The following is a 16,585-nucleotide window of genomic DNA, read 5'->3' on the forward strand; positions in this document are numbered from 1 at the left end:
CAGAGTCGCATTGCATGTAACTGAACTGCTGAGAAGGGCCAACAAGAGCCTTCAAGCCTCTGGGATTTGCAGTGATGAATTCTGGCTGAGAGGTGAGGTACATGCTAACGAAGGAAGAGGAGATTCCTGATCAAATTCTGCAGTAGCTGGGAGCGTCAACGTGCTGGAGGGACGGCTGGGCCTCAGGCCTCCCTCCTGGCTCCTTGGTCAAAGGGAGCATGACAGAAGACAAGGACTAGGTATAACAGGATGTAAAGTTTATATACAAAGAATATAATGTTTATCTGAAATATTTACAGTGTTGGTTAAAGCAATATTTTTACAACTTCTCCCGGTAAACTACTACGTATATTACAAGTAAGCTACAATGATTTAATTTGCAAATATGAAAAAGATAGAGAGTAAAAAATGCTTTAAACAAAGTTTAAAATGCTCAAGCCAATTTCTAAGACTGCATTTGCTTCGTCCTTTATGTGACGCTTTCATGCAACAAGGAGTGGTTAATTGTACTCTTATAAACTGAAGTTCTGTAGCTGGGATGGGACGCATGCAACGGGCGAAGGCAATGAGGGTGTGAAAGGAGCGATGAAGCGTCCCTTAAGACGTAGACGCCGAGGCTGGAACAGAGGAAGATGTCGAGATAACAGCCAGCTTTATCTCAACCAAGTCTGGGGCCCACAAGGGTAGTCCACAGAGAAAAATGAAACAATTTGCCTGGCATGGCAACCTTAGTGCACAGAACAAACCAACGGACTGACCAGAGAGGGGATGCCCCTCAAGTCACGGTACTACTTACTCAAAACTAACCTTAAAACGAGCTGTTTTCAAACTTCATAAAAAGAGTCACGATTTTATTAGCTTGGATATTTCTACAAGATCTGGATGGGATTTCCCTCTATGTGAAAACAGCTATCCGTTCCCGGGGCCTCCTAGGGCCTTATAACTCAGGAAACATTAGGGATACACACATGCAAGAGGCAGGGCAAGCTGCTCCAAGTTGGGGCCGGAGCTTTCAGGACTGTGCTTGGGAAACCGGAAGTCAATTCGCAGAGCGGAAGTGGTCCACCGAGCCCAGAGCCCACTAGCAAACTAGCACTGCAGCTTGCGGATGCTGCGGGAGATGCGCTTGAATTCTCGCTGGCCCTTCTGCCACCGTTTCACCGAGGTGATCACCAGCTCCCCACCCTGCTTCTGTCCCATGACCAGGTAGGGCGCGTTGATGTCGTTCATCTCCTCACAGGTGCACTGCAGGCTGTCTTTGAGCCACAGCACCGATTTCTTCAGGTCCCTTTCAGACACGCCGTTCAGCTTATAAATGGTCTTGCTCTTGGTTTCCAGGATGATTTTGGTGTCTCTGTTGATGTAGGTTATCTCCTTCACTTTGATTTTCAGTGCTGCAAAGACAAGAGGGGCGGGGACAACATAGAACATGAGTTATGATGAGGGAGAGCCGGGTAGTGTTAGCTTGGCTATCTGTTCTGTGCTTGGCCTGTGGGAGGAAGAGGAGAGTCCTATAACCAAAAAGACAAGAGCCTGGAAGAAGCTTTTGTGTTGGTAAGCCTCTTGGCATGTGGTTCATGCCACCCTCAGCAAACGACTCCCCTACTGGAAGAGACTTCAGCATGGGGAGAAATGCCTAACTCTCGGGTGAAACATGAGTCTCCCAGGCTGTAAAGGTTAAACTGGGCTTATTCTGTCACAGAGGTTTCTGGACAAACCTGTGAGGAAATGGTACCACAGTCACCGCTTTCTGAAGAACAGATTACAGGGGAAGGAGAGTGGACCTAGCAGCTGCTTTTGATTTGGGAAAAGTAACAAGGACGAAAAGTATGCAAGTCTCCTTTTTAAGAGCACAACATGTTTAGCCATAAAAGTTTTTCTGAAGACTTCATCCTCATGTGCTCTCATTTGCCCGGCCAAGGCCAAGGCATTTACAGATCACGTATGTACTCTTTCCAAAATGTGTATGTAGAGTCATTAGAACGTTGAGACCAAAAAGTACGTTGTTTACTATAAAAGACACATTTTATAGCCACGAACACTGCTTTGGGAAATACACACGCTGGGATTAAATTTCAGGACTCCACACATGCAGGAAAAGGATAGAATTTTCAGGTTAGAAAGGGTCATCCCATTAAAAGCTCATTAGTACACAAAGATGCAAATTGAGAGAAGTGGCCATGACTTGTCCCAGGCCACCCAGGTAGCTGTGTCCCAGCTCAGTCCCCAAACCTCTGTCTGCACTACCACCGTGTTCTTCGGAGGCAACGTCAGATCCCCGTCCTTGTGAAGCATTAAGCTCCACTTCAGTGTGTCCTAAGACTCCTGGTGCCACCGACAGCTGTAACAGATGACACGCGTGTATGACTCCCCAACTTTGATGGGGTTTAATGCATTGTTTAAATTAGTAATAGTGGAGAATTTTGTATGTGGATGTCTTTGAGGTTTTCTTCTCCTTTTAAAAATAATTCAGACAGGGAATTCAACTGAGCTGACTCTCCTGCCAGAAAGGAAATGATGGGTACTGAACTCAGTAAAGCAAGGGTGCTGTGGCTAGGTGAATGGGTTTTGTCTGATATGGTTCTCATCTGACCCGCAGTGCTGACTTCTCAGAGTTTAAGGAATAAACTGTGCGGAAATGTCACATGTTCTTGTGATTCAATGGTACACTCCTGAGTGTCAACCCCAGAAGAATTATCATTTTGAGCTGGAAGCGTGTTAACTACCCTTCTTTAGCTCTAAAACATGTCATGAGGGAAATGGGGTTCTTCCTTAGACTTGAAGCTGAAATAAAACATAGGGAATTAAAGGCCCCAAATAACATTCTTGCTCTGGAAGGTATGGCTGGGGATACAGAATGTGGCAGGAGGCACCTGTGACAGTCCCCACTCAGTGGCATGCTGTATATGGGGGTGGGAGCAGTTAGAGGTGACCTAACCTGCCCTGTGGAGGTAAGGAGGGGCTTTTCATCCCTCAGTTTCAAATGCGTGGTTTGGGTGGGAAGTGCTGTGTGCCTGGACTCTGCAAGTTCAATCAGCCCCATTGCTCAGCTGCTCCATCTACTACCTCCCCAAAGAACAGAGACAAAATGAAACACTCCCTCATTGTCCCCATAGGGGACAGAGGATAGAGCTCCTGATTGCTGCACCGTATGGCACACTCACACTGCTTCTTTGTCCCAGACCTTCGTATGGCATTTTCCTTCAGTTTGTCTTCTGTGAGGGAAGCCACAGAGCAAGCAAGTGGCGTGTATGTGCGTACGTGTGCATGTGGTCTCCTACATGTATCTGCTTTGGAGTCCCATGAAAGTCAGAAGAGAAATCTTATGTGTGTACACAAAGAACATAAGCTGCCAGGAGAAAATATTTCAGATTCATAAATTTCACTAAATAATCATCTGCCTTGTGGCAGTAAAGGATTGTGACTTGTATCTTGAGACTGAACACTGCCCACCACTGAATGCCTGGCCCTGTGATAGTTTGAGGTCTGTATGTTTGAATACAGACATAGGAAACCTGATGGGCCCCTTGCGTGACTCCTCCCGTGGGAAAGGACTTGGAACTCTAGCGCTGCTGGTCTCCTCCCTCGACAGTGTCAAGTCTCTCCTGTGTCGGGTATAGGTCAGGAACCGGGCACTTCCTGAGACATGATGGCCTGAGATTTCAGGGTGGCGAGGTCGTTGTCGACAGGGGCAGCCTGGCCCCGTTTCCCCAGCCCTCAGGGTTTGCTGAGTCTTCAGAAATGTCAATATGGATCTCTTAGAATCCGTGTGACTTGGTGAGCCAGTGGCCTTCTATACTCACCAACAACTTGCAAAATCTGACTGAACGATACCGTTAAGGGATACCCATCCCTCTAATACAACCAAGGATGCCTGTTCATTGGAGGATTAAAACAGCAGTGCATTCTGGGTAAAGTCCTTGGCCACGCCTGATTCTGATTCTGGCTTTGCCTCTGTGTCTAGCTCGTCTCCTCCCTTCCCCTGGGGACCTGAGGACGGTAAGTAGGTCCAAGTGGTGTTCTCTGCGAAGAAATTCTGTTTTTCCTCCTATAACCCCCTTAGGAGCATGACTTAATGTTTGAGTTCCGTGGATAACACTGCTCGTAGAGCCCTACTTCGTCTGTCCCAGGAGCGGCAGCATCACCTAACCTGGAAAACTTTCTTCTTTCCTGACTCTTTGTAAAACGGTGATAAATGTGTCACTCTGCGCTACAAAGAGGGTGGAAATATTTTCATTTGGTGCCAGAGCAAGTGTTTATTAGGGGCCAGTTTAGGGGCTTGAATCTATTTTGCTGAGGGTCACGCGTGCTTTCTCGTTTTTGGTGCTCCTCTCAAGCAACTGAGAAAGATACGCCGCACAAGATTCTGTGCTTTGGCATGCACACACACACACAAAAGCCAGAGATTAGAAGTTAGCCATTGGGCACCGGCAATTTGAGAAATTCCCATCCGATTATTGTTTAAGGAAACGGAACATGATCCAGGGTGAGTCAGTACGAGACAGACACGATGAGAGCTGAGAAGCAGGCAGTCCCTAGGGAGCAGGCGAGGTGATCATGTGCCACCTAGCCATATCTGGAGACTGCATCCTGGTCTACACTTTAGCTTTCCCCAGCCAGTGAATGGCTGTGGAGTCTGCAGCCGGTGTCAGTTACTTACCAAAATCATTTTTACAAAGCGTTTCCATGATATCGTTGTCATCTTCGTTTTTAGTCTTGCAGGCTTCACACACCTTCGGGGCTGGAAATGTAAGAAAGGGCTTCAGTGAGTCTGCTTCAACAGGGCAGCAGGCGCCCATTGTCCCATGTGACCCTGCTTCTGCCTCCTCTATAAAAATAGGGCCCCTCGTTGCTAAGTGCTGCTCTTTCCATCTCTGGTTGGGCGAAATAGAATGACTGCACATCCTGCCTAATAGCACTGTCCCCCAAACCAAAAGGGAGTTGCGGACAGTGGATCTGTGGGTGCTGCAAGATGACCCAGAGGCTGCAGCTTTTCAGTTCATTCTCCTCACTCCTGGGATGAAGTCAGTCATTCCCGAGTATCTGTTTAGAAAGCACCAGAAGATCCAAACCCCAGAGGGACTGGGAAGATGTATGACCATAAAGTACGGTAGAGAGATGATTCTAGGTTCTAATCCGTAGGACCGGCAGAAAACCCCTCCTGCTCAGCAGGGAGCTTGGTCTGGGGGAATCTTTTGCATAAATTTTCTCCTCTGGGCCGGGTGGGATGGCTAGCCTTTGCATCTTGGAAGCACATCTCAGTAATTCCAACAGCCAGCTCTCACTGGCTCCCCTTCACCTTTCTTCCTGCCAAGTTTGTGTTTGACTGACTTATTCCCCTCCAGATCCCTGGTACAGGAGCTTGTTGCCTATCCTATGCAAGCAAACAAACCCCAAGACTAGCTGATCCAGAGGAAGGAAAACTTTCTGTGAGCTTTGTCTGAGCAGAGGGCCAGGGATTCTGTGTGTTCACACAGTTATGGGCCTAAGACTGTTGTAAGAGAACACATGCTCATGAAAAAGAAGAAAACATTTTTTCCGCTGATTTATAAACATGCCTAATGTTGTCTTTAAAATTTGAATGCAATTATATAGGTTTTCACTAGTATGCAATTGAATTTTCACACACATGCGTGCACGCACGCACACACACACACACACACAGCTTCGTGACTCATAATAGAAAAGATACCCGATTTTAAAAATACCAAAGAGCAGAATTTGCAGGCATATGGGCTTATTTTGAAGGAAGAAAGTGTATTTTGGAGAAAATACCTAGTTTACCAGAAGCAACCCACACAAAACTGCCTCAGCTCTCCCCATCCTGAGAGACACACTTCCACTGGGGAGGGCTCAGAATGTCTATGAAATGCCACCAACCTGTATTGGTTACTCTGGTATATGTTGGACAAATGTTTGAAAAATGCCAAACATTTGCAATAAATTAGAAACCTAACCAATAAGATGATTGCAGACTCATGGTGCCTGCCAGGAAAGATTGCTAAACAACTTTGTATTTTCTTCGACTAATGATGTCTGCAGGAAAACAATTAGAGATTGAAAGGGAGATGCTGCTGGATCCTGGAGAGGGATTAGGAGCCCCTTTCTATTTTAGAGGGCCTAAATCAGCTCAGACACATTGTATACTTTTTCCTTTCAGGAAAAATAGCAAGCACCCATGAGGTTTTCATTGCTTTGATGGTGTTTGCCTATGAACTTCTCTCTGTTTTCTAAAAACTTGAGGGAACTCTTTTGCATGATTTTCTCTAGCTAATTAAAACCACTCCTCAGATAAAAGCTGATAGTAACAAAAAGACGAATCCTGGAGATTCCCTTTATCCTCTCTTTCTCCATCACCTGGGCAGTTAAAACCGACATCCAGGCTTCCACTCGCTCTCAGCCAGTCTTCACTTTATCTCCAAGACCTAAATTGGCAAAGGACAAAAAGTAGCTCAAAGGGCGATCGGTGTGTATCGTGGGTTTTTGTCCAGTGGGACAAGAACGTGAAGAGAAGGGCTAAGCAGAATCCTCTGGCCTGGGTGTTCATCCCCAGTACCCGGCCATGCTAAACGCTTTCAGAAGCGTGGCCACAGAGCAAGCATCTCCAAACAAGAATTGGCACTTTCGTTTGACTTTCTTAACTCCCTAAGGGGAGCTGTTATAACCAGAGAGGCGTTTTGGCAAGGAGCTGAGTAGCTCATGTTTGGTACACCATATGGCAGCCGATCAGGGCAGGGAGGGAGCTTCAGCCATCTCTAAGACTGGAACCCCCAGCCGGGACTAACCAGGATGTGGAGTGGAGGCTACGGGGTCTCCCCGCCCCCAGTCCTAGCACCTCGGGCTAGTTGGGAGTGGGTGGAACGAAGACGGAAGGCTTACCTTCCTCTGTCGCCGGCAGGAGGTGGTCGCTGCTAGCGAGGGGGATGCAGAGGTCGTTGTCCTGCGGGAAACGGTCGCATTCCAGCATGTCGGGCCAGGGGAAGCCGAAGGCGGACATGACCGGGGCACAGCGATCCTTCACCTGCACGCAGAGAGAGTGGCACGGCTGGATAGTTTCGTCTAGGTCGTCTAGGCAGACAGGGGCAAAGAGCGAGCACAGGAACTTCTTGGTGTCTGGGTGGCACTGCTTCATAACCAGCGGAATCCAGGCTCCCGCCTGCTCCAGCACCTCCTTCATGGTCTCATGGCCCAGCAGGTTGGGCAGCCGCATGTTCTGGTACTCGATGCCGTGGCAGAGCTGCAGGTTGGCCGGGATGGGCTTGCAGTTGCTGCGCTTGTAGGAGAAGTCGGGCTGGCCGAAGAGGAAGAGCCCACGCGCCGAGCCCAGGCAGCAGTGCGAGGCAAGGACTAGCAGCAGCAGCGAGACAGGGCCCCGCGGCATCGTGGACTTGCGACCCCCGGGGTTGGAGCCGGGGGCGGAGGCAGCCGAGTCGGGGAAGCGCGAGCAGCCGGAGCCTGAGTTCGTCCCAGACCTGCTCGTGGGCTCTGGAAAGCCGGCGCCACGAATGCGCGAAGCCGAGCGCTGGGAAGTCGGTGCGGGCAGGCGCTGCAAGCCCGCGCGCAGCTCCGGGGGGCTCGACCCGGGGGAGCAGAGTGAGCGGCGGTTGGGGCCCAGCCAGAGTTTTCTTGGCCTTTTTTATGCAAATCTGGAGGTGGAGTGGGGAGCAAGGGAGGAGCCAGCCCGGAGTAATCTGAGGAGGCAGGTCACTACTTTCTGGAACTGGTTTTGCGTTAAGAATGCCCCTCACGCGCTAACTGGCAGGAAATTCGGGCTGCGCCCCCTCCCCGATGCAGCAGCCGCTGCGCGCGCGCTCTGGCAGCCCCCCTTGCAAGCGGACTAGCGAGGCCCCTGCGTCCCACTGTGCGAGCAGAGAGTGAGGCCGAGGCAGCGAAAGTTAGGGGCACGCGTGGAGCAAGGCTGGCAGCCTCGCGGCTGGGTTTGGGCTGGAACGTGTTTTATGGCGTGCGTGGCCTGCACGCTTATTGATGTTCCGCAGTCCTTGGTATCAGCACTGTGTCCCCGGGAAACCACGAACCGGCAACTCTGGGCTCTTTGTGCCTCACGGTTCCAGCCTAGGACTGAATGCTCCAGGCTGCAAGGGAGAACTTCGTTTTCAGCCGAAGTGGAGCAGGCTGGCTCGTGAAGTGGATTTCCACTGCCTTTCGATGCATTCTGAATCATAAAACGTAAGAACAATGATGCATCGAGTTGCTATTTTGCTGGGGTTTCTATAGGATTCTGTCATTGTAGAGGACTTGCCAGACTCACAAGGGTCTCTCCGTTTTGGAGAAGAGATTTTGCCTTCTGAAGGGATTCCGTAATTGAGGGCAGAACGGGCTCTCAAACATAAATAGCTCAGGATTGCCTCAGGAGAGGACACTGAAGCAATAACTGGGCTTATGAATATTAGCTACAGGAGGTTAACAGGTTGGGAAGGTAAAAGGCAGAGAGACTCCTGCCTAGAGGTTTCCAAAAGCATGTCTTCCGCACAATTGGCTCATTCATCCCGTTACAACCAGGGACACCATCCTGGTCACCGGATGTGAGAAGCGAGCCAACAGGCCATCCTCTGCTCTGTCTGAATAGGGAACCTAGTGCCGCAGGGCTGTAAACTGGAAGAGAATGGAGACTAAGCCTCAACAGTAAGGTGCTAGGCCAGGGAGCGAGCGTAAGGGGGACTAAGAGACAGTGTGTGGGGGATGCTTCTTCTCCCAAACCTACCCCTGATCTTAAGGGTCAGCTTCCTTTTCAGTGGGCTCTTGTAGGTCCTGGGTAGGGACCCCCGGCCCCGGGAAGCGATCCTCTTTCATATGTAAGGTAGGTAGGGACATTGCTTCCTGGACACTTAGAGCCATCAGCAGGCCCTGATCACTGTTGCCCGATTTATGTTCTCATCCTTCTGGAGGATGCACTGGGGGCTCAGTGGCCAGCACTTTTTGTGGCTCCCGTAGTCTCTACGAGGTAAAGGAGTGATGGAATGCCAACAATATGCTATTTCCTACCCACTCCTGGTAATGGACAACGCAGGAGCACTGTCTGAATCTCCGAAGGTCTAGCTTCCATTTTTCTTACTCCCCTGAAGAAAGGTCGGGGCAGCTTTTCTGTGTCCAACCGAAGCGGCCAGAGGCTTAAAAGTCCTCCCAGATACAAACTAGTTGAAAACGAGTCACGTAAACACGAACAAGTTAAATTAAACGGTTACGCAGAGCCAGGACGCTGAAATGCTAGGACTTGGGCCCTGGGATGAGATTCAAGGCTCTCTAATATCCATTGCTCGTGGTCCCAAAGCACTCCCATGGGGTCATCTCGGGCCTTCAGACCCCTGAGTGGGAGCTCAAGAAGCCGAAAGTCAATCCGCCTAGTTTGAGTCACTCGCTTTTGTGTTCCGGCTAGCGGCAGGCTGCCCATGCGCCCGGCGCACTCCCGCGGGCCTAGGCATTGTTTGCGTATCTCGTACCCGTCCCGCTCGCCGCCAGGGGGCGTCCGAAATCGTACGGGAGTCCCCAGTGTCACCAAGAGCAAGGTCTAACTCCCGGCCGCCTGCTTGTCAGGCGGGTGGAAACCCAGGAGGCCTGTCTCAGACCCTTCCAGCATCGGTGCTACTTGGCCTGGACCCCACCCGGCTCCAGTTGCATTTTCTTCTCCATCTCGAGTCGTGAACCGTCCCTTTCGTCCACTACCCGCCAAGCGCCTGTGTGTGTGTGTGAGAGAGAGAGAGACAGAGACAGAGAGAGAGACAGAGAGACAGAGAAAGACAGAGACACAGAGAGAGACAGAGACAGAGAGAGGAGAGAGGCTCGCCCGAGAGGCCAGCCAGCTGCTGGAGATCAGGGCATTAGCCTTCGGCAGAGAGTGGACCACTGTCTGTGTGCGAGGCACGCCCAATGATACTAGGTGTCCGTGCCCACGGGGTTTCTGTGTGAATTTACGTAGCCCGGAGGCTAGAACTCCTGGAGAAGCACGCAGTTGGCGCGCCTAGGTTAGCCCAGGCTCTTCAGTGCTCCTGGGAGACTCCCTGGTTCACAGGTTTCTTCCCCCTCCTCACAGTTTACGCAAAGCTGCGCGCCTTTGCCTCAGAGAGTCCATGTTGAGCCTCTTCTGCCTACTGCCTGCCTACTTCCATGAAGAGAAGCTACATTGATTCTCACCTATTTAGCAAGCAGTGCCTGTACTGTGATCGGCGGTGCCAGACCGGGCATTCCGCTTAGAGGAGGCTGCTTACTGGTCGCCAGTCATACTAGGTCCCCTTCCACCACGCCCCCATACCCCAGTGCACAGCGAACAACCTCAGGCTCAAACTCTGCAGGCCTCAAGAATAGCCCTCGCAGCTCCTGCATTTGGTCCTGCCTCTCCGTTTGGTCTTCTCTGTCTTTAGGGCGCTGAAGAATCTTGACGGACAAAGAAAGCTTCCCTAGTCTTTCTGTTGCTTGGTTAAACCTTTGCTGATTGCTAGATTTCTGGAAAGGGAAGACCTTCGCTCTCACACTTAGATGCTTAGGGGACCTCCAAGTTTTGGAGCTTGTCAACCCCAGTTCTGCCCAGCACCCGCGAAGGTCGCGGAGTGGGCTGGATGCCGGGAAAGCGAGCTTCCTCCTGCACTGGAGAATGCGATCCTGAAAGCCCACCGAAGCCCTGCGAAGGAGTGAAAGCGAGAAAGCCGCGTGTATGCTGGTTTCTTAATTTCCACTACGCAGCTCCCGGCTACGCAGGAGGCAGACTTGAAATGGACACTAATTTCTCACCCCTACCCTCCAGTGTTCACGCCACTGGCCTGTCCTTTCTTTACAGGGAAGTTTCCAGTTTCCTTGTTAAAATACACGGCAGGGGAGAGGGGAGGGGTTAGGCTCACGGCAGTTTAGGAGCCAAGAATAATGTTGGAGCAGCGCACAGTAGGACAAGCCTGCAGGGAAGATAAAAAGAAGCAGCAACTGCCTGATCAATGTCACCTTGTCCCCAAGAATCCTCACTGCCTCCCAGCTGGTGGCCGTGATCATTATCTTTAACAAACACTCCCCCCTCGCATTTATTTATGGGGGTTGCTGGACCACAGCACGCAATTGGAGTCGGTTTAGAAAGTCCGGTTTAGAGAGTCGGTTCTCTCCTTGCACCCTGCGGGTCCCGGAGATAAAGCTCAGATGGTCAGGCTTGGTGGCAAGCAAACTTACCTTGATGGTCACTGGGAAGGCAAACTAGTGCTTTGATTGTTACGCTTTTGGGCTGTCATAATTATAAGGAAACTGAGGCACAGAAGGGTTAAGTACTGAACCAGGTCACACTGTAAGTGGTATCGCTGGCTTGCTTTAGGGTCCTGAACATTTTGGTTGTCTCCAGCAGTGGTCGTCACTTGCTTTTTACTCCAGGCTTTCCAGACAAGCGTGTTGTCTTTCTTCTTCGGGATACCAGGTCTTCCCAGGCTTCTGGTGAGGCTGCCAGGTGCCAAGGCGAAGTCTTTCTCCAAGATTCGCAGTAGCCATCTGGGGGCGCCATTTCCCAAACCAGAGATTGTCTCTAGATAGAGATGGTTGCTTTCCTCTCGCCGGGGAAACTTTGAGATCCTTTACACCCTTTCCCGTTTGCTCAAGAGGATGGCTTTTGGTGCTTGGAGGAACAAAGACTTCATTTCTCACACTCCGTTTCGTCCTATCACTAGCAAGGACACCCGGTCCCCACTCCAGGGGGCACAGGGAAGACAGGCGCTAAAGCCCGCAAAAGGCGCTTCTCACCCCAGGAATTTAGAGAGGGCTAAGAAGATGCTAACAACTGAACAGAGTTTTGTTTAAGATTTCAAGGACCTCAGCTCCAACCTAGGAAAACCAGCCATGGGAACAGACCAGGGAAACTGGCTGGCTGCCTGGAGGAGACCTACTGGGGTGGGGGTCAGGCTCACGCGCAGTTTTTACCAGGAGGGACAACAGAGACCTGGGCTGCACTCAGAGGCATCTGAAGCAATGATCCCCGAAGGACAAAACCGAGCTTTTCCATGCCTGACTTGATGGCTACCTCACCACCTGAAGGAGCCTGTCGGGAAAGAAGAGTGAGTCCTGTGGCTGGCAGATTCCAACTATCTGTGAACACCTGAGTCCTCTCTGTCCCAAGTATGGAGAACTTGCTCGTTGACAAAGGTCAAGAAGTCAATGACTGGAAACGTGAGGTTCTGTAATGAATGACCAAAGAGGTAGAGACCGCTCGGTGGTTAAGAGCTCTTGCTTTTGCGGAGCAGGGGCGGTTGCCGGCATCCACGTTAAGAGTGGCTCACAATCCTCTGTAACTCCTGTTCTAGAACATCCGGAGCCCTCTGCCCTCCACCTGGACTTGCATTCATATGGTGCATATGCCTGCATTCAAGCAAACACAGTTACATATAAAATATTTTTGTTTTTATTTGATAAAAAAAATGGCCTCTCTCTCTCTCAAAAAAAAAAAAAAAAACTGGCTAAAAGAAACTAGATAGCTCGGGCCTCCCCTAAAGTTCCAGCACTGGGGAGACAGAGGCAGGAGGATTGTAACGAGTTTCAGGCAAGCTTTGGCGAGTGAGTTCTAGGCCTGTCTGGACTTTATAACAAAACCCTGTTTCAAATACAAAAGCAAAAACAGGAGTAGAAGACCGTTGTTCTACCACGATAAAAATGATAACAGATATGATCCTAGTCTGTAGTGGCCACAGAGCCTTTCCCTGGCCATAGGAAAGTTTGTCATCAGCAGACTGGAGATGGATGAAAGAACTGTATTAGAGAAAGTTCCTCTGAGGGCAGGGAGAGGGTGGCGTGGTGGGGAACACTAGGAAGGCTGCCTGTGGTTGATACCTTGCAGGGTCCCGTTTCCATTCCATCTGTTCTTCCAAGGAAGACTGGAGCATGTCTTGGTGTTTCTGTACCATTCCTGCTTAAAACAAACAAAGGCAGCAAACCCCAGCAAATGGAACCTGAGCTGCACCTGTGAATGTCCTTCCCAGAGACAGACTTCAGAACGGAAAGCTCCGTCATTCTTACCGAGTTATCTTTTCAGGGATGCTGCTCCATATTTTGTAATTTGCTTTTTTGGGTTTTTATAATTGGTACTCTTTTTTTCACAGCCCAAATAAAGACATTTGTCAGGATCATTCGATTGACTCATCAATTTATGACAAGCTCAGCTTTAGTCAACTGCAGGATTTGGACTGGTCTAAGGTAAGCATGCAGCATATGATTTCAGACTAGAGCGTCCAGCCCAGGCAGACTTAGCACCCTGGCTGAGTTCACTGGCACTCAGTATTCATAACAGTTTCATTAGTAAGTCGAATGTTCCCTAATAGTTTGTAAATCTCCAGTTGTACAGGGAGGAGTCAAATATTTCACAGAAACATTTGCAAATGTTAAATTGGGTTCCTGGGCCTTGGCCAGTCTGTAAGTGTCTAGTGATCCTCTTGGCCGCACGGTGCAAAGCTTTCTCTTTTCTCTTTGTTTCTGTGGAGTTTTAATTTGCTAAAGAGGTTCTCAACAAGTCCCACCCTGGAAGAAAGTCAGTTGCAGAGTGCTTTGAAGCCGATAGTGTGTTATCTGGAGGGACTCAGAAACCCTTCTCTGCTTTCATTTTTCTGCATTAAAACTGAAGCTGAACAAGACAGTCTCTGGTTTTCCTCAGATAGATTCTTCTCTGTAGCAAATGCTGGAAACATGTAGAACTCTCTGCTCGGTGGTAGTAAGTTAAAATCTTTGAAATCTTCAAGTTCTTGCTCTATTCAGAGGAAATGGTGCAGGAGGGACCACAAAGGGGAAAAAAGAGAGGGGGGGGGTAGCTTTGTCTCATACCCAGCTTCAAAATCAGATCATATTGCTATGTATTTTCATTTTGAAAGTTTTGGAAAATAGTGTTACTTTGTAGCATTTCCATTCCCACAAGAGTTGAAGAAACCTACAGATAGTGTAGACATGACAGTGATTGTCACAGGATGTCACTATGTTACCACAGGCAGAACAGGTTACCCTCCTTCCCTTGTCACTGGCAACACAGCCTAACACTTGAAGGGAAACCCCTCAAGTTCCTGGGGGTTTAATTCCATCCACCCACTCAAAAGACTTCTATCATATTCTGTAATATTAATTTAAAAATGTTCCCAACTTCAGAAGAATTTCTTTTTGACTTAGTATTGGCAGATAAAAGTAAGATTTCTTCTCTTCCTCATTTACTTTCAGTTGAAGAGGACAAAGCTTTCTGATCATAAACATTTTCCTAGTCATAAACAGGTAATGGGAGATTTTCATGGGGGAGGAATGTGTGCGCCCAGGAAAGCAAGGGCGAAGCTGAGACTGATGGATTGCTGGTTCCCTTTGAGTAGTGTTTGCTCGGTTTTATGGAAGGTCAGAGAAGCCTGTGCAGGTGTCTTCAGAGGCCCGCTCCTTGTCTTCATGTAAGACCAGCTTAACCTGCCAAGGGGAGATGAATCTTTGTCTGCTTCAGAGCTTTCAGAGAAGAACGCCTCTGCCTTAAAAGCCATAAGTTGTTTTGAGTTTCCCAACAAAGAGAAATTACAAGTGTTTGTGGTCACTGTATCATCTGTCATCATACGCTGCATACATGTCTGGAAATGTCATATCTCTCCACACATATGTACAGTTACCGTGGCAATGAAAAGTGAAAATGTATTTGAATTCCCTACATTATAATAAATGTACAAGGATTTACCTAGCCCATGAGGTTAATGAGGCACGCTGAACAATTATTTCCCTCACCGATAGGTAACTACTGTAGAAAGTAGAGAAGGAGCATATACAGACTGGAGTGTACACAGACTGGAGTGTATACAGACTGGAGTGTATACAGACTGGAGTGTATACAGACTGGAGTGTATACAGACTGGAGTGTACACAGACTGGAGTGTATACAGAAGGAGTATATACAGACTGGAGTGTATACAGACTGGAGTGTATACAGAATGGAGTACATACAGACTGGAGTGTATACAGACTGGAGTGTATACAGAAGGAGTATATACAGACTGGAGTGTATACAAACGGGAGTGTATACAGGAGTATATACAGAGTATATACAGTCAACTGATCACTCGGGGCTTGCTCCTCTTAAAAAGGAATGGTGTGGGAACCTGTTGTTTGTAATCCGCATTTAAAGTTTGAAAAGTTATACTACACACAATCACAAAGGAGTTAATAGAAATCTTTTAAATTTTACTACCCTAATCTACAAAAAAGAAAAAAATCCCAATGCGTGAACAACAATGATATTCTTTTCATTTCAAGAGTGAATACTCATGAAGTTTCATTAAAAAAATGCAAGTAAAGGATTTGGGAGACAGCTCAGTCTGTGAAGGGCTCGCTACACAAGATGAGACCCTGTGTGTGAATTCTTAGCACCTGTGTACATCTGAAGGTGCCCATCTATAATCCTTGTGCCGAGGAGGCAGAGGCAGGAGAGTGACGGGGGCTAGCTGGTGAGCTAGTCTGGTTGAATGCGTGCGTTTCTGGGTCACCGAGACCTAACATGGAGAGCAGTTGAGAAGAGAAAGCGGACATCAATCTATGGTTCCCTCATGTGCACATGTCAACACTTGCAGCATGCACACATACGCACATTAATTAAAAACATGAGCAGAAGGTACGTTACAGTTTGTAAGAACCTATCATATGTCAATGGAAACTTATGTCATAATGAACTACCTTTATGTATCTGCTCTAACGATGCCTGCATCAACAGTGTGCCGCTGTCAAGACGGCTGCCCTCTCACTGTGTCCCCAAGAGTGCTGCTAACTGTAATGGCTGAGATCTGTGTGTTGTGACAGGGATGTTTCTGAATGAGTATCCCCATTGCCTCTATTTCTTCCGGTACAGAAATTTGATCATAATATTTTCTGGCATTTGGACAGATTTGCCAAATATCAAAAAGAATTTTTCTTGTTTCCTTCAATATGACATTTTCCATACCAACTTGGTTGAAAGGAGGAATTTTTGATTTTTAAATTAAAATTTAAAAAAGCCAATAGAACTTTTCTCTTAACCTCAAAAATGGTGTGGTTAAAATTTGAGAAGGGTTCGTCCTTATTTTTCTGAATCATTTTTCCCATTCATGTATTTCAAGTATCCCTTTGTGCAGACAGGAATGCGCTCTGGGAAGTGGGGCTTTCTAGTTGCCTGGAGCGTGTCCTTGGAAAGCCTAATTTGCTTAGCAGGAGGGTGATGAGACTGAGCTTTTGCAGCAGCAAGTGTGGCTTTGGGGGTGGCACTGGCTTTGCTCAGAAGGTGTTCCCCAAGCCCTTTGATAGAGCACCTTCCTGCTGGAATGTGCCTATCTAGGTTCCGCTTTCAGAATTAGTTTGTCGTTTGGTTTTAGACTTTTGAGCTGCCATGGGCTGTTCCTTATGCTGCAGGATGGGGCTCCTCACCGTCGCTGGGCTGCTTGCCACCATTCTCTTCTATAGAATCAAAGAGCTACATTGTGAACGAGGATTTACATAAACAATCCACAGTAGTTTCTTTTCTATTGCTGTGGCAAAGGACCATGACCATGGCAATGCATGAAAGAAAGCTTCTAATTGACCTTACAGTTTCAGAGAGTGTGTGTCCCTGATGGCAGAGCAAAGGCATGAGGTAGGA

General features: G+C 48.5%; 1 protein-coding gene across 1 annotated transcript; it reads right to left on the bottom strand.

Annotated features, from left to right (window-relative positions):
* Positions 1–248: 248 nt before the first annotated feature.
* Positions 249–7,761, bottom strand: Sfrp2 (secreted frizzled related protein 2). Its single transcript, XM_041659232.1, has 3 exons — positions 6,880–7,761; positions 4,661–4,741; positions 249–1,394 (listed from the first exon to the last, which is right to left on the bottom strand). The coding sequence occupies exons 1-3, from the start codon at positions 7,379–7,381 to the stop codon at positions 1,090–1,092; spliced, it is 888 nt and encodes a 295-aa protein (XP_041515166.1). The 5' UTR covers positions 7,382–7,761; the 3' UTR covers positions 249–1,089.
* Positions 7,762–16,585: the final 8,824 nt, after the last annotated feature.

The sequence above is a fragment of the Microtus oregoni genome, unplaced genomic scaffold, assembly GCF_018167655.1.
Source record: "Microtus oregoni isolate MIOR12 unplaced genomic scaffold, Mior012 000010F_ref0000083, whole genome shotgun sequence".
In the NCBI taxonomy this organism is placed as follows: domain Eukaryota; kingdom Metazoa; phylum Chordata; class Mammalia; order Rodentia; family Cricetidae; genus Microtus; species Microtus oregoni.

Coding starts and splice junctions, on each gene's coding strand:
- Sfrp2 (XM_041659232.1), bottom strand. CDS start 7,381: ATGCCGCGGGGCCCTGTCTCGCTGCTGCTGCTAGTCCTTGCCTCGCAC. Junction 4,742..6,879: donor CCTGCCGGCGACAGAGGAAG/GTAAGCCTTCCG, acceptor TTACATTTCCAG/CCCCGAAGGTGTGTGAAGCC. Junction 1,395..4,660: donor GCTTTGTAAAAATGATTTTG/GTAAGTAACTGA, acceptor TTGTCTTTGCAG/CACTGAAAATCAAAGTGAAG.